Raw genomic sequence first — 21,802 nt, forward strand, 5'->3', positions numbered from 1 at the left:
GTATGGCACTTGGTAAGTGTTTAATAGCTATTATCAGCATCGTCATTTAGAAACTAGAAATTAAAGCACACACACATATAACCTACCGCCGAGAGCATCATTTAGCTGACTCAGGGTGGGCTCTGGATGGTTCCTCAGCAGCGTGTACATGGACATCACCATCCCAGGCGTGCAGAAGCCACACTGTGTGCCATGACACTTGGCAATCCTCTCCTGCAAGCACAGAAACATTAAAACGTAGAATCTTGGGCCGGACTCCGGACCTACTGAATCAGAACCTGCATTCAAACAAGATCCCTGGGTGGGTCATAGGCACATTAACGTTGGAGAAGAGGCCCCAGAAAATTCTTCTCAGCCTTGGTATCTCTCCCTTTCTTGGGCTGGGGTAGCCATGATGACTGATCTTCACCAGCTTTTCGAGCTTCATTCAAAAGTTCTCAGCCTTCAGAATTGTAGGGGAAAGCTTTAAAATCTCCAAGGTCCAAGCAGCACCCCAAACTATCTGACAGAATCTCTGGGGCTGGGTCAACAACACATATTTTTAAAAGATTCCTGAGTATTTCAACCTGTAGTCCACAAGGGGAATTTCTGAGATAAAGGAAGTCCTTCAGATAAATGAACTGAATTATATTCAAGTTGAAAAAACTTCAAGTATTTCCTAAGTGCCTTTATCTGCCCAGTAAAGCCCTAAATGGAGACGGGAATGGCAACCCACTCCAGTATTCTTGCTGGAATAATCCCATGGACAGAGAAGCCTGGCGGGCTACAGTCCATGGGGTTACAAAGAGTCGGACACGACCTGAGTGTACAGCCCTAATACTTTAGCATGCAGGAATTTGTTTACAAAGTGCCATCGTTAATCTAAACAACAATCAAGAAGGAAAGATTGTCTTGACTTTTATTCCAAATCTCCCTGCCTCCCACCCCAGCCTGTTCTCTTTCGAGTCTTACTTCAATGGTTCAAGCCCATTTTGGAAGCCGTTGTCTGGCTACCTTGCTGCCAGGAACTGGGCAGCAGGTACTAAATGACAGAGTGTTTTCATGCCTCCGAACAGTCAAGTCTCACAAGCATATTCAGGCAGAATCTGCTCCCTCTAGGTAACAAGGTATCATAGAAAATAAACCGAAGCCAAGTAAACCGAAGCCAAAATTGCCTGAAGAATATGAAGCTTGCCTATTTTCTGCGCTTGTGCCTATCTTTCCCCTCTCCTCTCAAGTGGTATTCATTATCTTAGACAAAAACAAGTAGCAACAGCATCCTTCTGGGCAGCACATAAATAATTGAAAGAGTCAGGAATCTGAGGTGTCCTTTCACTTCAGGCAAAGTTCTAACAAGGAGCCTCCTTAGGAGAAAAGCCTTACAATTCATTGACAGCTACGGTTACATAGCTTCCAGTTCAGTTCAGTTCAGTTCAGTCGCTCAGTCGTGTCCGACTCTCCGCGACCCCATGAATCACAGCACGCCAGGCCTCCCTGTCCATCACATAGCTTCCAAATAAGCCCTAAATTCAACAAATCTTTTTGGTAGTGAGATTTTCATTCAATTTTAAAATCATGTTACATTTCCCTTTATAGAAAAAAAGTAACAAGATTTTATCCCCCAATGCCTAGATGGCTCTCTTTTCTATATAAGTTTGGAAGATATAAAATGAACAGGTCTCATTTAGTTAGAATATAAAAAACAACCCAGTGATGTCAAGTTTTTTTTTTTTTTCTCTTTAGGAAAGAGTTCTCTAGTCTTAAAAAGTATTTTTCTAACAAGTCAGTCACATGTCCCAAGTTTCACCCCTGCCCCCTACTTTGTGTCATCTGTGGACTGTGACCAGGCAGCTGGGCCCACTGTTCTACCATGTTAATTTCACAAACTCATCGTGTGATTAATGATTTTCAGAGCACAGAAACCCTATGAAGACCAGGCCCTCTCTCACCTGAACAGGATGAATCCTGGTCTTGGTGCTTCCTAGGCCTTCTACTGTGGTGACGGCAGCCCCATACAGAGAACAGATGGGTGTCAGACAGGCATTGGCTGGATAATGTCTTCATATGAAAAAGAGAAGCACAAACCACATTGTATCCAGTGGGAAAGCAGTACCTCCAATACGGCAGGTTTTGTAAGATAGTCCAAGTTTTGCATAGACATTTTGCCCTTAGTTCATGGCCATTTTGTAGAAGACTCTGAGGGGCAGAGTGAGTTGCTCAGGATCACAGCTGGAGTGTCAGATGGGATTCAAATTAGGCCTCCAATTCTAACTCCAGAATAGTTTCCACTAACTCTGTTTTTTTTTCTCTTGAAGGAGGGGCTGACATTCGTTCCTCTAGTCACATGCGACAATCACCCGGAGCAGACTGCATCTTCCAAGCAGATGCCAGGCCAGGGGTTGCTTGGGCAATAAAGTTAATTTGATATTTTGCCTCAGAAGAAGAAACAGAGTGTGGAACACAGAACTCCTCAGTCCCACAAATCTACTGCTAGAAAATATCTAACTCAAAATGACTCCTAAAATGTTCTCATTTCACCAAACAAAATTACAGATGGCCAACAAATATGTGAAACAAATGTTCAACCTTGATAACAATCAAGAGAGTTTCAAATTAAGCAATGAGAAACCATTTTTATCAAAGAAAATAACAAAGATTTTTAAAAACTGTAATGCACTAAGAATGCAAAGTTTTGGGGAAATGGAATTCATAGACTGCTGAAAAGAATGTAAACTGATAGAACTGCTCTGGGAGGAATCTTGCTGGAAGCCATAAAAATTTAAAGATACACTCATCCCTTTATCCTCCAATTCCACTTCTATGGATCTATCATCAAGAAATCATCACAAACATAAACATATATAGACATATGAATGCTCACTGATACACTCCTTTATAATAGTGAAACCCAAACAATAAGTAAGTACCTTTTAGTGATGGTGATATATATGATAGCACATATACAGCCATTAAAATTATATTTATTATTTTGAAAAGATATTCATAAGAAATTTAGCAACGGAAGTTTCTAAACTGTACATGCAGTATGCTTCCATAAATATATATACAAAAGAAAGACTGGAAGGATATTAGCAGTAGTAGTGTTAGTCACTCAGTCATGTCTGACTCTTTGCGACTCCGTGGACTGCAGCCCACCAGCCTCCTCTGTCCATGGGATTCTCCAGGTAAGAATACTGGAGTGTATTCCCATTCCCTTCTCCAGAGGATCTTCCTGACCCAGGGATCAAAACTAGGTCTCCTGCATTGCAGGCAGATTCTTTACCGTAGTTTGAGCTACAGGGAAGACCTTAGAAGGATATTATTCACTTATAAATAAATGTAATCATTGAGTGCCTACTATATGCTAGGCAGAGTGACCAGGCAGTAGGATTGATTGGTGGACAAGATAGATAAAATCCCTGTCTGTGTACAGTATATCTTCCCACCGAGGGACGATGGACACATGTACTTGGACAATACATACACACAGCACACACATGATGAGAAGTACCTCGAATACATTAATAAGGGAGCAGGGAGCTGCAGAGGTGAAATGGGGCATGGGTATGAGGGAGGTGATCAGGGAGGGCTGAGAAAGTGACATTTTTGCTGGAACCTGAATGGCTCCATGCCCATCATTGCATTCCCAGTGTTTACCACAGTTCCTGTCACATAGCAGGTGCTCGATGCACATTTACCAAAGGAAGGAAAACAACAAATTTGAAAGCTACAAAAATTCAACCATATGTGGACTTTTCATCAAGGTACCTTATCTTCTTGGTAATGGGGTTATATCGTGATATCATCACTGTGCAGGCACCACAGCCTCCCCCTCCACAGCCATATTTAGTTCCTGTGAGTCGGACTGGAAAAGCATAGTTAAAGATAATGTGTCTTCCATAATTTGCTTTGTAAACTAGCTCTGACCTTAGGAGATGACATCATCAAACATTCTTAAATGTACAGTTAAGTTCGATCCTTATTAATCAGATGACATATGTATATCTTAGCTGCTATTATTTATAATCCTATAAATTCTTGATTTTCATTTGTGTGTTTGTGATTTTCTTCTTTTTTTTGCTGACTACAGGGCACACGGATCTCAGTTCCCCAACCAGGGACTGAACCCATGCCCTCTGCAGTGGAAGCATGGAGTCTTAACCACTGGACTGCCAGGAAAGTCCCCCACTTGTGTGTTATGTCTAGTCTCCTCCTTTTTAAAACAACTGGACCTCAGGTTGCCAAAAAGAGGGCCAAACTTGAAGGAAGAGTCTAGACATATCAATGGCTTTGAGGATTTGCAGGTATGAGTACCTCGCGTATCTGTTCTTTCCTTATGTGTGTCTTTGATGACATACAAAGTAAAATGTCAAAGTGTAATTAATTCATAGAATATTTGTGTCATGTTATCCATATTTGCTATATCTCTCTGTTTCTCAGTGGCAGAAACAGATAGTTGTTTTCCCATATCTTTTCTCTTATTCTTTTGTGGTAATAGAAATGCTAAATTTTGAGCTACACATGTGGTTGCCTGGAATAAAAAAGTAGCATTTTCCCATCCTCTTCTGATGCTTGGTGGGGTCATTAACAATGTTGACCACAGAGATAGAGGCATAAATGCTCTGTGTAGCTTGCAGGAAAGCAACACCCTCAAAGGAAGATGGTTGCCCCTCGCTCGTCCCTTACTTCTTCCTTTGTGCTGGAATTCAGATATGACGGCTGGATCTCAGTTAGTCACCTATGACCATGAGGAGAAAGCTTCACACTAAGGAGGGTGAAGCAGCAAGACAGAAAGACCTTGGCCCCTGATAATGCTGTGACACTGCTTTGTTAGCCTGCATTGACCTACCTTCAGGATTTCTTTATGTAAGTATCACAGCCATGAGAATGCGCCTCAACATAGAGACTTCCTCCAACATACAGGAAAACTGACCAACAGACCCAGCTGCTGCACTTTGATATCTATCACCCCACTTTTCATCAAGGTCATGACTCCCATGGGCTGCTTCCCACTAGTGGCTCTGAGCTATGGAAATGTGTGGGAGTCCTTGTCAACCAGTGGCTTTGATGAATCTGCCTTGGATTACATGCAGTCTGAGACTCCTCCACTCAGCCTTCTCTTTGTTACAGGTCTAAATCTTCTCTGACTGCCCCTCTATTTCACTCAGGCATTTTTCCTAATAAAACTCTTGCATATTTAATTTCATTTTTACTTCTATTGGGATTTTACTTCTTTTAATTTCATATTTACTTCTATTGGGATTTTCTGTCACTCACAAATGAAACAAATCTTAAACATTACACTGGTACCATGGATAACCAGGAAATTAGTATTCATTACTTTTATGCCCCAAAACCTTGAATGACTTCCAGAAAACTGTTATTATGTTTTTGTTTGAGTTGTGTGCCCTTTGGGGAATTTCACTTTCTCTGGGGAAAAATGTACAAATTCCCATTGTCTCACAAGTTTGCATAAAATGTAGTGGGGTCCACAGACTGCCAAAAGCCCACTGGAGTTCATAAACAGCAGGATAAGATTATCCATTTCTTAGATGACTTTTACTTAGGAAGTTTTTTCAAGGTAACATTTTCAGGTTTAATTTCTCCATTGTTATTTCGCTTCCATTTTAGGAGATTTCTGTGCTCTTTTTCTAATGGGCATGATGATTAGTCCTTGAAGTTAGAAAAGCAATATTGTGACTCTTAATTCTAATAGATGCTAAACTAAGCTATGTCAGCATCTGTTGCTTTAATTCCTGTTGCTATTCTCCATTTTACCCAATATATTTAATGCCAAAACAGAGATTAGAAAGAACTTGATTCTCTGATAAGCGCAACTGAGCACTGTCTACAAAACTCAGGTGTAGGACTTTCTCAAAGGAGGGGATATGACTCAATGTGGCTCAAAAAAGATACTTACAATATCACTTGATGAAGATATTGGGGTTATACACAGATACACATACACACACAAACACAACTCAAAGCAAAGGATACGCTTCTTCCTCAGATATGGCAATAGCATTGTTTCAGGATCAACATTTTTCTCTATCACCTGTACCAAAAGAAAATAAGAGATTAATACACAAAGTTAGGAGAGTTAGAATATTACATGGGTGGCTCATGCTAATTTCATGAAAATTCATATTAACTAACTCTTATATTCTCAACTTGACATAATGTTTGTGGGACACCTGTAATATACAAGTCATCTCTCAAGTTTATAGTCTAAATCTTGAGCCCCACCACTACATTGCTACTGTCCATGGTCCTGAACTATCACTGTTCTCTAAGGCAGTGGTTGTTTCTAGTATCAAAACACTTCTGCAAAGTCTGAAGCAAGTGAGGAAAAAGATAACAGCAGAACTGAAAATAGCAGACAGAGAGGTAGGGGGAGGTCTTCTGGACCTCTGAGAAGCTAATACAGGTTGTAACTTTTTTAAAGACTTGTTTGTTTATCATATTCAAAGAATTAACCATCCCTTCTCCCAAATCTAAGAGACAAAAGAGAAGATAAAATGCATATGCCAATTGATACAAATATGTGCAAGCAAAGACACACTGAAGGAGCAAGTTCGTGTGGGCAGTCTAGCAGCATGGCAGTTAAAACAGCAGCATCTAGTGGATGGCATGATCGAAATGTCACGATTGGTTATGTTTTCCAAAGTGATCATGTTTTCCCTTTTTCCCTTTCTTAACTGCAAACTTGGATTTCTTTTAAGTTCATAAATAGAAGTATGGTTTTCTTCACAATTTCAGAACTAGAGTTCATCCATGTTATACCAATTTTCCCTACTGGAAAGTAGGTGGAGAGGGTACATATGCTTATTCTATAGCTGCATCCTAACCCTCAATTCTAAGTGGCCATAGGCTGGGCAAAGTGAGGCAGGTGCCAATTACCAAGGTTGGATCTGTACCCTAGAGGAAAATGCAATATAATATGGATGAAATGATCTGTGTATGTGTGTGTGTGTACACACATACTGCAGTACAAGAAAACTGTGAAGTGCCCTCAGGTATCCCCAACTTAATTGGCCCTCAGATGGAATTCTATATTTTATTTCCAAAACTTACTTCTTCCCTTCTTTTCCTGAACTTGTTTAATAGACCCCCCATCTCCTAGGTCAGCCAAGCTTAAAAAGCCTGTGCTATTTTCTATGTTTCCCTTCCTTCAATCCACCACAATCAGCATCACCAAGTCCTGGCCATTTACACTTCCAGAACAATTCTCTAAACACCCTTCACTTATCCTGTCACTCCTTGAAATCCGTTCTTATTACCTCCAGCCTGAACAATGATAACAGCTGCCTAACAGGTCTCCTGCCCACATTCTTGGCACCCAGGATGCCACCCTCTATACCACTACCAGAGTGACTTCTCTAAAATCCAAATCTGTTCATCTCCTGTGTCTGCCTAAATCCAACATTGACTCCTGGCTGCCATGCTGCTGTGCTGGGAATTCCTGAATCATTCAGGGTGTTTGCTAAATTGAAACCTTTATCAGATCAGGATTTCCAGAAGAGAGAACTAGAAAACGTGCATCTTTCAGAAACACACTGAGTGGGTCTTAGGTGAATTTCTACCAGCTTCTGGAAGAGGAGAAGAAATTCAAACTCTTTCCCATAGCTATAAGACTTCTTTGATAAGCTTTCCATCATCTGCCACTCAACCCAGGTACCTTGAACTCTGGTCACATGAACTGTAACCAGAAGTGGCTGGTCCTAGTAATGCAGGGACTTTTATCTTTTGCTTATAGGATTCCCACTGCCCTGTAAGTCCTTCCTCTCTTCTCTACTTGTAAGAATCTTGTATGCCATTTGAAGCCCTGCTCAGATGTTCTCTCCTGTGGGCTGTGCAACCATCTAATATTTGCCTTCCACTCTCTGCTCCAAGAAACCATCTTCCTCCATGCTCCCATGGTCAATGTCCACACATCTTTCACAAAACCTGTTACCCTACATCACAATTATTTGTGTATGCATAAACCTCTCTTGATCCTGAGAGAAATTACCATCCACTATTCTTTATGTCTAACACTGAACTAGGTGCTGGGGGTATACGATAAGGATGTAATAAATGTTAATTAATTTAAATGAATAACTTGACATAGATAATTTGCTATGAGAACATTAAGGAGGGAGGGATGATATCTCACAGGCTGGGACATAATAAAAAGAAAATAAAGAAAAATGGAGAAGAGCCAATAATAGTGGCAGAAACTTTTAGTTGTCTCTCCTAGCAGGCTTTCTTTCTTCCTGATGCCTGGAATAAAGACGAAATGGTTAGCATGCCAGCAGCTACTTTAGACCCTAAGGCAACACATTAATGGCAACAGGGGGAAAAGAGAGAAGAAACTTGGATCTCAGATGGCACCATGAAGCTTCTGAACCAGCCCAGAAAGCAATGTCTCTCTCCAGATATCCTTTATGTAAAAGTAAAAATGACTTATACCTTATTTGAACTATTTAGTTTTGAGTTATTTTCAGCTGAAACTAATCCTAATTCATACATACAATGGTGAATCCACAGAGGCCCAATTTTAAGGGAGAGATAGGATCTGGGTAACAAGGAAGAGCATTTCAGGCTTGAGAGGTATTTGTGTTTTCATAAGGAATTAATGGAAGAGCAGATTTTGCTTGTTTTGGTATTTGTTCCAAGAAATGTCTCAAGAGATTGGAATCTGGCTCAAAGGACTACTGACTTAAAATGTGTTTATTTTTCTTGATTTGGTGATTGGCACATTGGAGGAGGGAAGCGGGGCAGGGATCTGGCATGCGCCCTGTCTTGGCAGGTTTTGGACTGAAACAAGGAGGTCAGGATTCAGATGGTGGCTGGGGGGTGGGAGGCAATGAATGAGGAAGGGAGTTATCCTTACTGACTCTGGTTGGGAGAGATGATACCAGCTCTCAAGTCAGGGTCATGGCATGTTCTTGTCTCAGCAAAACCTTGCATGTTACAAGGGGAGCATGTGTCCCTGTGTATCTCCACTGGCCCTTTGGGAGATGTCAAGTTCACATTACACAAGGTTGAGAAATGGCCTTCCTCTGTGCAGGGCTCATGACTTGGGAAGGGGGCACCTTGCCAGACACAAGACAGAGGCAGAAAGAGGAAAGAAAAAGGGGAAAAGAACAGAAAATAAGGAAAGCCAAAAGGAGGAAAATGGGCAGAAATGGTGTGTATTGTGGGATATCATAGCCTTGGAATTGGGAAAGAGGTTGAAGGGGATGACCGGTGAGGACACTTGCTCGAGGACCACAAAACTGCTGAGTGTCAGAGCAGAGACTACAGGATTCAAATCCATGCCTAACTAGTTCCAAAGTCCACATCTTTGATCTCTACGCCTCACTGCCTCATAGAACAACTTGATCCAGTTCCTGAGATACGCTGTGATGTGGCATCTAGGGCATAATTTATTCATGGGCTCTTCCTCCTTCAACTCCAGGTGAGTGAACTGGGTCCCCTACTCTGGAGGCTACAGGTGAAGATTTCAGAAATCTCTCTGCAACTAGGTCTCTGATCAATGTACTTGGCCTAAGCCCCTGCCCAATGACACATTTTGGTGACTTGGGAATGAAAAGTCAAAGTGTTAGTCACTCAGTAGTGTCTGACTCTTTGGAACCCCATGGACTGTAGCCTGCTAGGCTCCTCTGTCCATGGAATTCTCCAAGCAAGAATACTGGAGTGGGTTGCCATTCCTTTCTCCAGGAGATCTTGCCGACCCCGGGATCAAACCTGGGTCTCCCGTGTTGCAGGCAGATTCTTTACCTTCTGAGCCACCAGGGAAACCCAGTGACTTGGGGGGATACTACAAAAAGCACAGAGCAGAGGGCAGTCACATCAGTCTCCTAACTGGTTCAAAGCTTCTTTTCAAGGGCAAGACTCTAATCCCAGAGATTATGTTTGACTTCATGACCCCTGTTCCTGGTGGCTTTTTCCTCTTTTATCAACAGCCCCTCACTCTCTGATTCAGGGACTTTATTCTAATTCTATCCATGTGGCAATCAGGTTTGCTTGCCAGGATTGAAGCACATACCTAACAGAATTTGGAAGGGAGGGGCAGGAAAGAGAAAGGGTGACATAATTTCTTTTAACAGGGCAACTACAAAAACAAAATCAGTATTTCTAATATGCACGTTCCAAATGATCATAGGATGTTTGGCCATAAATAAAACAAGCCCGCAGATAAGAATCAACTATTATTAGCTGTTTTGTTAAAAATTCCACTACAGTTTGTTTGGGAGCAGGGGAGGGAGGGGGGGGAGAAGAAGACTCAAACACCTATTTCCTCCATTAACCAAAACCCTTACCATTACCTAAAAAGCCCTAGTCATCTGGCCTCTGGCCACATTTCCAGGCCCTCTAGTCTCCTTGCTGTCCCCTGAACATGAAGAAATCCTTGTCTCTGAGGATTTTTGCACCTCCATTTCCTTGGTGTAGAGTGCTTTTCCCTCAGACGCCTGCTCCTCACTTCACACAGGTGACCACCCAAATGTCAGCCTCTCATCCGGTCTTAAACATCCATCCTGCCCGAAGCACTAGCTCGCATCCATTCTCCGTCCCCTCACTCTGCTTTGTTTTCCATCCTGGCATTTATCACTGCCTGACATGATACATTTCCATTTATTTTTATGCTTGTCGTCTGCTTCCCCAGAGGGACTTGGTCATTTCTGTGCTCTGTTGAGTCCCCTGAGGACACTGAACACTAGCATATACATGTATGTGCTCAGTCGCTCAGTCATGTCTGACTCTTTGCGACCCTAGGGACTGGAGCCTGCCAGGCTCTTCTGTCCATGGGATTTCCCAGGCAAGAATACTGGAGTGGGTTGCCATCTCCTCCAGGGTATCTCCCGCTACCCAGGAACTGAATCCCCATCTCCTGCATTAGCAGGTGGATTCTTTAACACTGAGCCACCTGGGAAGGCCATACTGGGATAGAGCAGGCCTTTAAATCAATGGATTAAAAATTCACTACCATTCTTTGTGAAGTAAGTAGTACTATCTCCTTTTAGCAGAGGAACTGAGGGTAGGTTATGTTGTCTCCCTAGGAGTTAGAGCTGGAATTGTGTCCTTGTTTGTCCAAATAAAAAGGTCACAGTTGTGTCTACTGCACCATTCAGTTATGCAAAAGAAGAAAAAAATGACACCATAAGACCACTTCAAACTCACTCCCACCCCAATCCTTATCATGGTTCACTCTCATAGCAGTCCTGTGAGGGGATCCTAATGGACCACCTTCAGGAAAGTTCAGGAAAAACAAACTCATCTTATCCAGTGTGAAACTCAGGCAGCAGGTACAGAGGAAAGTTTTATACAGGACCTAGAATTTACATGATTTAGGGAAATCCTCTTTAAGAAAAATGATACAAAATCCAAATTCAAAATTAAGCTCAGGGCTTTAGAAGAGGCCTCACAAGTGAGAGGCCATGATCTTTGACTTTCCTTAGCTTCCTGGTGAGTCCCAGGGCCAGTCAGGGAAAGTCAGGCTCTCCCTGACTCAGACACAGGGATCACTGGGGCTCTCAAGGCCAGTATCACAGCCCTTGCTCCATTATTTGCTTTTAAGGAAGCCTTTTCACCTTCTTGGGCTTCCCTGAGAGCTGTTGGTAAAGAATCCACCTGCAGTGCAGGAGACCCCGGTTGAATTCCTGGGTTGGGAAGATCCCCTGGAGAAGGGAAAGGCTACCCACTCCAGTATTCTGGCCTGGAGAATTCCATGGACTGTATAGTCCATGTGGTCGCAAAGAGTCGGGAACGACTGAGCCTCTTTCACTTCACTTCACTCTCACCTTCTTGCTTCGAAGGTATCCCCCTTGCAAAGTGCTGGGACAACATGAAGAGTAAGCAGTCTGTGGCTTCGTGCGTGGGGGTGTTTTAAAGGATTCTCTGGGGGCTTTGCTGCCTCCAAACCTCGGGCAACGGCTGGATCTGCCCGAGGGGATCTACGGAGCCAGCTTGGCTTCCGAGAGGACGGCCGCCGGGCCAGCAGGGGACCCAGTGAGGACCCTGGAGTCCCCAGAGCCGGACATGGGCTCAGCGCTGCCAGGTTCTGTAACTTTGGAGACGATGGGAATGAGAAGTCTTGGTGAATCCATCTCTGCGGCCCTGTCCTGACTCCAAACTGCTCTCCGCTCACCCAAACGCACCCAAGAGCCGAGGCCTAACGAAAGACGCTCCCGTCCGCTAATGAGTTTGACAAAGGGAAGATTCCGGAGTACTGACTCTGCTGAATAAGAACAATCATTTCTCTTTCTGTTGATGGGGTGGGGTGGGCTTGGGAATCAGCCCCTGCGTCTAGGAAGGAGAGGGGAAAGGAACATTAGGAAGGCGGGGGCCCAAAGATTCAGGCAGACCTAGAAAACGCTTCTCTTCCCTGCTACTACGGTGCAGGTGGGACACGCAGGCAAACCGGCGTGCAGCCCAGGCCCGGCGCCCCAGCACCGGGAGACCCGCGGGACAGGACGGGCAGCTCGGGAGCGCGCTCACCTTGCGGCCGTTCACGTAGAAGAGCAGCTCGGCGTCCCCTTCCATGGTGGTGGGGTCCGAGGGTCCGAAGGTCCCAGGAGGAGTCCCCGGCACCGGGGCCCCGACACGCAGAAGTGGTCGAAGGAGCCTAAAGTGCAACCACCCTCGAGGGTTCAAGTCTCACTTTAGATGCAAAGTTCCGGGAGCGCCCTGCGGGGAAAACTCTCCCCGGGTCCCAGAACGTCACCGCCCGGCTCCCTCCGCGCTGAGACCATTGGCTGGGATCTTTGGACGCGATCCCGAATTCCTCGCCCAAGGCGCCGGGCGTCTGTGCTGCCTTCCCCCGCCTCTTAGCAGGTACTGCAGGTTCTGTGACGTCGCTTCGGTCGTCTTATATTAGTATATTTTAATGGCTTTCCAGCTAGATTTGAAGTCCGGGAACAGTAGGAGATTTTTTGTATCTCCGCTCCCACCATGCCTGCAACAGTCTGTACTTTTAATAGTTGATAAACTATCACATTCAGTCCGGGCTTTGCAAGAGAGGAACTTAAGGACAACAGAGGGTTTTATAACTTTCTCTCACACTTTTAGATATAATTATTGCAGTTTTTTTTTAATATCAAGATCTACCTTGATATAAACTATTCTTAAAGTTTTATCATTATTCTTAATGTGCCCAGTAAATAACCATAACATTTATTTGGTGTCAACAGTGATGTAAACCATCTCGAAAGACTTTTTTAAAAGTAAAACTTGGAAAATACTGAAAAGCATAAAAATAAAAGTCACCTGTGTCCACAACTTAGAATTTAACTTTCTGGTCGGTCTTAAAAAAATGCCTTTTCCCATTTGATGTCCTTGTTATCTCTTTAACCTTTTTAAGTCTAAAATAGTCTCCTCATCCACTCCTCCTTTTTAATGCTATTAACATGTTATTTTCTTGGGCTTCAAAATCACTGAAGATGGTGACTACAGCCACGAAATTAAAAGACCAACCTAGCAGCATATTAAAAAGCAGAGACGTTACTTTGCCAACAAACGTCCCTCTAGTTAAAGCTATGGTTTTTTCCAGTAGTCTTATGTGTATGGATGGGACCATAAAGAAAGCTGAGTGCCAAAGAATCGACGGTTTGGAACTGTGGTGTTGGGGGAAGACTCTTGAGAGTCCCTTGGACTGGGAGGAGATCCAACCAGTCCATCCTAAATGAAATCAGTCCTGAATATTCATTGGAATAACTGATGCTGAAGCTCCAATACTTTGGCTGCCTGATGGGAAGAACTGACTCACTGGAACAGACCCTGATGCTGGGAAAGATTGAGGGCAGGATGAGAAGGAACGACAGAGGATGAGATGGTTGGATAGCATCACCGATTGAATGGATATGAGTTTGAGCAAGCTCCAGGAGTGGGTGATGGACAGGGAAGCCTGGCATGCTGCAGTCCATGGGGTCGCAAAGAATCAGACACAACTAAGCGACTGAACTGAACATGTTGAAGAAGAAACCAGGTCAGTTGTCCTATGGAACGAATACGCTATATTTAATATAGCTGGTTGCTTCTCCCTGGTGTTCTTTGTTCTTCCATCCTGACTTCCAGTATTTTGTCTATGGGTCTAAAGCCTTTGATTAAATTCAGATTCAATTTTTTTCACTTATTGGGTTTTAAAATTGTATCTCTTTTTTGCTTATGCCAAAAATCATGATTCTAAAACCTTGACATAATTGCTTTATCTTGTCCTTAGATCTATTTCAAAACAACCACATCAATATTATGACAGCAATAAGATTAGTGAATAAAAGTTTAAGATTTCTTTACAATTTTTAGAGTATACCCTAACAAAGATACACATTTAATTTTTTCTAAGGTAGGTTATCTCTTGAACACCTTCCCCCTAGAGTCCTGGAACTCTTCCTCTAAGTCTTTAAGTTTCAATAATTCCATTCTTTTCTTTGTATTCCCTCAGCTCCAGAGATGGTGGGTGCTTCCCATAGTTACTTCCTCTATTATACACCACTAGTCCCTTTTGTCTTTTCAGTTCTTATTCAGATCTCTAGAATATGATTAACAATCGATAACTGTGGTTTTGGTCTTGGCTGAACCCTAACTAGTACAGTCTCCATCAACACCAAAAGTCATCTGACACTCATTCATAATTTATTAAAAAAGCACTGAATAAAATAATAATTGATAGGTAATACTTTAATGTGATTATAAGCATATACAACCAGCTCATTCCACAGCATCTTACTTAATGGGGTAAAGCCAGAGGCATTCCTATGAAAATCAGGAACAAGACAATGATATCCACCATTCTCACTGCTATTTAACACTAAATACAAGGTAGCAGCATGCAGTTACATAAGAGAAAGCAGTGAGAGGCCTAATAATTGGAGAGAAAGGAGAAGGAAAGAAGCCTGGTTTTCATATACATGAATATATATATCTGGGAAATAGTATAAACAATAACAGTTTAGTAATTAACATAATCAACAATCTTCATATATACAAGTGATAATCAATTAGAAAAGAGACTCAAAGATTCCATTTATATGTATTACCAGGAAAAAAGAATGCCAAGGCATCAAGAAATGTGGAAAACCTCCATGAGGGAAGTTTTGAAACTCCCTAAAGTCCCTATATAGACAATGATAGAGGGGCATAAAAAAGACATAAACTAGTAGAGGGAACAGAAAATTGAGAAATAAGTTTAAGTGTATATGGAAATACAACATTGAAAAATGTGGCACTTCAAATCATTAGTGGAAAACATGGACTTTTTAATTAATGGGCAATCCTTTGGGAAAAGGTCAAAAATTGTGTTCATATCTCACCATAAAACAAAATCCACATGAATCAGAAATTTAAATGTCAAAACAAAATGAAACCATGGGTAAATGTCTTTCTTAATCTGGGAACACGAAAACTTTCTTAATGTGACTGAGTTCCAACAATAAAAGATCGTAAGTCTGATACATACAATGAAAAATAATTTGCATGGGAACAACAACAAAAAAAGACAAACCTCATGGAAAGGAGGAAAAAATAGAAACACTAGGAAACCAAATAACAGATAATGACAGAGATTCAAAGCCTTAAAGTAATAATAGTCTGGGAAAGGAAAAACTGTCAGGGTGCTAAGCTCTAAACCAGTGTAAATTGTTCCTTTAATAAAGCATCTAGCCTCCATTCAACAGACAGGGTTGATAAATGAGTAAGTTCTCTGGGACTCTGTAGTCTTACAACTGTTTCTCAAAGTTTGGGGTAGGACAGTCTGCCCCAGAATTAGCTGAGGTGTTTGTTAAACAAAATGCAGATTTCTTGGGCCCACTCTTTTAGTTGCTGGATATTAAGTTGCTTGATATAAGAAAGCTTTTCCATCTAGGCAGAATAGATTTTTACTAATCATTTCAATACAGTAAGCTATGTCTGTTAATCTCAGATATGAATAGGATTTACTACTTTTTAATACTGGAATAATAAGTGATCTTTAAAGTTACAAAAACCAAATTCAAAAGCACCTGAGAGATAAACCCACTCAACCAAGTCATCAGATTACACATGATGGAAGTATTGCAGCAGCTGACAGTAAACAAGTAATTTTGAAAGTTGAAGAATGAAGGGTGAGAGAACTGGCCAGGGCAGAAGGTGACTTTTAAAATCTTATAGGCATTCACATTTACTGAATGGTTTTAAAAACAAAATAAAAAAAATACAAGGTAGTTTGGTGTATAACAAGATAACCAGTGCAAAAGTATTTATAATACATTTTATTCAGTTAAAAGGTTAATAGCTATTGTTTAGTTAAAGGTTGTTCGGTTGAAAGGAGATTAAATGAGCAGGAAGATAAGTTATAAGATGACCAAAATAACTTAAAGTGCTTAATATTACAAAATAGCTATTTTATGCATATTATCTAAACATAAAAATAAACACTCCACAAAAAGGCAGGAGATGGAAAAAAAAAAAAACAACAGAACTTTTCATCATGCTTTTCATCTTCTTGATCTTAGTTAGATCCCTGTTTTGAATTGCTATGGTTTGAGAATTCAGGAAAACCAGAATGTATAAATTCACCTCATCTTCTCATCTTCCTGCAAAGTAGAAAGAAAGGAAGATTAAAGCTAATGCTTTTGCTGCACAGTATGGAAAGGAAAACTGCTGCATCATAAAAATAAAATGCAGATTCCTTAAACCACAAACCGTGTCACATATTTAAAATATTCTATGATGGAATTACAGATGAGATTTAAGAGAAATTAATCAATCCAGGTTTTATACATTATATGTTTTACTATATATTTCCTTTTATGAACTTTAGCATACATATAAGAATATATGAAAATGTACAATTTAAAACTAATCAAATGCTGATACACCAACATCCAGGTTAAGAAATAAACTCTTACCACATCTCACAAGCCTCTGGTGTGCTCCTTCCCAGGGTGCTCCTCTTTGGGAGACAAAATCACAGCTCTCTCATCTCCCAAGAAGTGACCACTATTTTTAATTGAGTTCATCAATCCCTTGTTGAATTAGTAGCAGGAATAGTGGACATTCTTGACTTGTTCTTAAGTTAAGTGTAAATATCTCTGTTGTCTCCCCATTAAACAAGATACTGGCTTTAGGATTAGGGTATGCAAGTACAATTCATCATTTTATGAAAGTATCCTTCAATGTCTATTGAGTATTTTAATCATGAGTGACTACTGAATTTTGTCAAAGGCTTTTTCAGTATCTATGAAAAAAATCATATGCCTTATTTTCTTAGACTTATTAACATGGTATACGATGATAAGTTTTCTAATACTAACCAACTTTGCATTCCTGGAATACACCTTACTTGGTGGGTTTATGTTTTTCATAGCATGGTGTTGGATATGCTTTTGTAATTGGGCCATGAACATTTAAGAGGAATATGTATTTTCTCTTCTCAGAGTGGAGTTTGATATGTAAACCGTAAGATTTACCCTACTAATTATGTTGTTTAGATCTCCATCTCCTTACTGTTTTTTTGCCCACTTTATTTGCTTTATATTGAATAGTACATACAAATTTATTCATGTATTTCTATCTGTCTCTATGTATCTCCTATAGTTTTTGCTTCATGAAAGTAGTTGTTATGCTATTTGGTATATAATATTACTATTATATATTCTTTGTGGATTAGGGCTTTTACTATTAAAAATATCCCCTTTGTTATGTTCAGTTCTTTGGGACTTAAGAGATAAAGACTTTAAATAATATTTGTATTACCTTCCTGATAACTGCTCCTAGTCTCAATGCCTATGATGACCACTCCATAACATATTGTAAGCAGTTTTCATCAGGATTTATTCTCACTGGGGGCCTATCAAAAGCTATGATATACCTGCTGCATGCCATTCCCAGTCCAAAAAGAAAAAGTGGCAACTGGATTGTTATTATTCTTAGTATTTATCCTGATGTACATTGTGTTATTTGCTTTTTAAAAATTTACCAACTAAACTGATTCCCAGATAATCTGCATGCCCAGTAGATCTAAACTAAAACAGAACACTAATTCATAAGAGCATTTTATTATATTTAGTTTAGAATAGGTAGCTCTTTTAAAAGAATTTATTAAGTATTACCTAGCTGTAAAAAGGAATGAGAAAAATCTCTCCAAATTGATATGGAGTGATTTCTAGAATGAATTGATACGAAGCAAAGCTCCCCAAAGTGGCTAGGTATACTTACTACCTTTATGCAAGAAAAAGGAGGATATACACATATTTGCTTATTTGTGCACAAGAAATACATAACCTAGAAACAAAAGGAACTGGTTATCCATGGGAGATATTAAAAATAGGGTAGAAAGTATGAATAATGGGAATAGGGTAGCAGGGATGAAAGACGTGATACTTCTCTGCAGCTTTGGAAAACCATCTAGCAATTCCTCAAACAAACACGATGGCTCAGTGAGTAAAAGAATCTGCCTCCAATGCAGGAGACACAGGAGATGCAGGTTCGATCCCTGGGTTGGGAAGATCCCCTGGAGAAGGAAATGGCAACCCACTCCAGTATTCTTGCCTGAAGAATCCATGGACAGAGAAGCCTGGTGGGCTATAGTCCAAAGAGTTGCGAAGAGTTGGACATGACAATTTAAGTGTGCACACACACGCCATATGACTCAGTAATTCCACAAGTAGGCATATACCCAAGAGAAATGAAAACATACACACAAAAGCTCACAAATGTTTGCAGCAGCATTATTTATAATAGCCAAAAAAATGGAAACAAGTAAATTACCATCAACAGACAAATGGATAACTAGTAAAATGTGGTGTATTTTCAACAGAATATTTTATTCAGTCATAGAAAGGAATGAAATACTACTCACACATGTTCATCAGGAATGAATCTTGAAAACATGCTCAATGAAAGAGGTCAGTCACAAAGACCACATATTATATGATTTCATTCATAATGAAAGGCTGAAGAAGACATCTATAGAGATAGGAATTAGGTGATGAGTTGGTAGTCTAGGGCTGAGGGATAGGGCAATGACAGCTAAAGGGCATGGGGTTTCTTTCTGAAATGAAGAAGTGTTCTTAAATTGACTGCGGTGATGGTGTACATGACTGTGAATCTACTGAAAAACCACTGATCTGTGCACTTTAAATGGATGAAATATATGGTATGTGAACTGTAGCTCAAAAAAGCTGTTTTTTAGAAAAGCCCTCGGTCCTTCATTTTTGACTGGCTTCTCTTGCTTACTCTCTTACACTACTGACATCTGCTGGTTATTTTTTTAAAATACATGTTAAAACAATCAATGTCTTTATTTTATAAAGAAGCAGACACTGAGACAATGCAAAGAGAAAATTTGAGGATATTTCTATCCTTTTAAAAATACCATCCCAAATATGATCAGGTTCTCTGAAATAGTTATTTATCCTTGGAAAAAATAGGATTTTTGTTTGGCCACCTCATGCGACGAGTTGACTCACTGGAAAAGACTCTGATGCTGGGAAAGGTTGGGGGCGGGAGGAGAAAGGGATGACAGAGAATGAGATGGCTGGATGGCATCACTGACTCTGTGGACATGAGTTTGAGTGTACTCCGGGAGTTGGTGATGGACAGGGAGGCCTGGCGTGCTGTGATTCATGGGGTCGCGGAGAGTCGGACACGACTGAGCGACTGAACTGAACTGAACTGAACTGAAAAGGCATTTGGACATTTTTGAGATGATCAAGGAAATGGGAATAGGGATTTGCTATTAGATAACAGTGAAGAATTACTGATAATTTTTCTAGTTGTGATTACTGTTGTCCAGTTTTATTAAGTTCTTATTTTCTAGATATATATTTATACAGAAGTGTTTTAGGAATTAAATGCCTCAATATTAGGGGTATGCTTTAAAGACACTACAACAGAAAACAGATGGTAAAAGTAAATATGGCAAAATATTGATAATTCTCAAAGCTGAGGGATGGATAAATGGCGGGGGGTGGCTGGGGGAGACTTTTCCCTCTCTTTGAGGGTATGTTTGAGGTTTAAAAAAAAAAAAAAGGGCTGTTACACTTTGAGACTAAAGGACATATAAACCACTCTGAATTCTTCTAAAGACAAGGTAGAAAATAAAGAGAGGTAACAATTAACGAGGAGTTTGCAAATTGCAGGCAACAAAAAATGTTTAAGCCTGTTAAAAGAAGGCATTTCTTCAAATCTTACCCACATCATACTATGGATATTACATGTCAGCAATAATATATGTCATTCATACTCAAAACTGTTCAAATACAGGCAGGAATCCTTTTAAAAGCATGTATTTTATAGCACCACACTGAAATCACTTCTACGTCAATGAAACACTCACCCTTTGAGACTTGGCTCCTTTAAAGAGAGAGGAGCACACCTCCTTCTTCGGCTTCGCACCTCTGAAGATAGCTCTTCTACCTTGCTTTCCAATTTAGCAGCCGTATTTGAAACAAAACCGGTATTTGTCAAGTCTTGTAGCATTCTAACACCTGAAAAAAGTATTGTTTTCAAAAATATTTTTAATAGTATATATAGAGAAATTGAAATATATATAGGATATTTATAGGATATTTACTGGTTTATAAATGATTGGTATCAAATGTTTCAACTTAATCAAGTTATAACTTTGAATTTTATAAAAGTAGCACTGAAATTATCTGTAAATCAGTTTTTTTTCCTAACAATAATGAGAGGAAGAGACTTACTATTTAAAAAAAACTATCAAAGTAGCAGCCTGTAATATTTTTATACTAAAATCATTTAGGCTGATAGAAATTCTTTATGATTCAATTCTATGTCAATGACTGCTCACACTATGAAAGGCAACACAAGGAACAGGTGAAAGACAGCTTACCAATCTCTACAATGTCCTGCAACTCGAGACCTTTGCACTTCTTTTGCGTTAGTATTCCTTTTACCTGCAACAGTCTTATCCATAAAAATCCTAGTGTTCTACATACATCTATTGAAATGTTACACTTCTGGTAGAAAAATTTAATTGATATGGGAATTGTCTAATATTGCAACATTTCCAATAACAAAAGAAAGTGAAAGTGAAAATTGCTCAGTCATGTCCGACTCTTTGTGACCCCATGGACTATACAGTCCTTGGAATTCTCCAGGCCAGAATACTGGAGTGGGTAGCCTTTCCCTTCTCCAGGGTATCTTCCCAACCCAGGGATCAAACCCAGGTCTCCCACATTGTGGGCATATTCTTTACCAGCTGAGCCACAAGGGAAGCCCAAAAATACTGGAGTGGGTAGCCTATCCCTTCTCCAGCAAATTTTTCCAACCCAGAAATCAAACCAGGCTCTCCTGCATTGCAGGCAGATTGTTTACAAAATGAGCTATCAGGGAAGTCCTTAATAACAAAAAAATGCTAATGTTAAGAGGAAAAAGTGAGGTAAGTAATGTTACATATAGTATGACTTCAAATATATATTTTAAAATGCATAGATTCAAGTCTGCATGCATACGGCAAAATGTTGACTGCAGTTCTTCTGGGTGATGGTTTTTCCTCCTATTTTCTGATTCTCTATTTTCAATTTTCTGCAATGAGCATTATTTTAATAACTGGAGAAAATAAGAAAGAAACATTAAACCTAAAAATCCTATCTATCCTTTTAGGGCCTAAAGTGCTGTGTATTTGAAGACACCTCTGCAGGTTTCTCTAGCCAAAACTATTCCCCATCATTACATCCCTTCATGTGTGCTTTTATTAAAGCATTTGCCATGTTTAAACACTGTACTTTTCCATACATCGGTGAGGAAAGGGTGATGGTATTCTTCATTTTTAATCCTCTAAAACACCTAAATTTTTTTTTTTTTTTTTTGGCTTTACCAAGGAAATGGCAACCCACTC

The 21,802-nt window shown here is 40.3% G+C and overlaps 2 protein-coding genes across 2 annotated transcripts in view; both read right to left on the bottom strand.

Moving 5' to 3' along the window:
* Positions 1-12,703, bottom strand: part of AOX1 (aldehyde oxidase 1) — a 70,142-nt gene extending 57,439 nt beyond the window's left edge. The window contains exons 1-5 of the mRNA XM_055397333.2: positions 12,463-12,703; positions 5,977-6,034; positions 3,748-3,844; positions 1,929-2,037; positions 87-213 (exon numbers count right to left, since the gene is read on the bottom strand). Of these exons, the coding sequence (XP_055253308.1) occupies positions 87-213; positions 1,929-2,037; positions 3,748-3,844; positions 5,977-6,034; positions 12,463-12,507 (436 nt within the window). The 5' untranslated portion in view covers positions 12,508-12,703. The remainder of the gene's footprint in view (positions 1-86; positions 214-1,928; positions 2,038-3,747; positions 3,845-5,976; positions 6,035-12,462) is intronic.
* A 1,918-nt stretch (positions 12,704-14,621) lies between these two features.
* Positions 14,622-21,802, bottom strand: part of SGO2 (shugoshin 2) — a 29,529-nt gene continuing 22,348 nt past the window's right edge. The window contains exons 8-9 of the mRNA XM_055398146.2: positions 20,279-20,429; positions 14,622-16,532 (exon numbers count right to left, since the gene is read on the bottom strand). Coding sequence (XP_055254121.2) covers positions 16,517-16,532; positions 20,279-20,429 — 167 coding nt within the window. The 3' untranslated portion in view covers positions 14,622-16,516. The remainder of the gene's footprint in view (positions 16,533-20,278; positions 20,430-21,802) is intronic.

Source organism: Moschus berezovskii, chromosome 2, assembly GCF_049115385.1.
Source record: "Moschus berezovskii isolate FMDL1 chromosome 2, NW_MosBer_1.0, whole genome shotgun sequence".
Classification (NCBI taxonomy): domain Eukaryota; kingdom Metazoa; phylum Chordata; class Mammalia; order Artiodactyla; family Moschidae; genus Moschus; species Moschus berezovskii.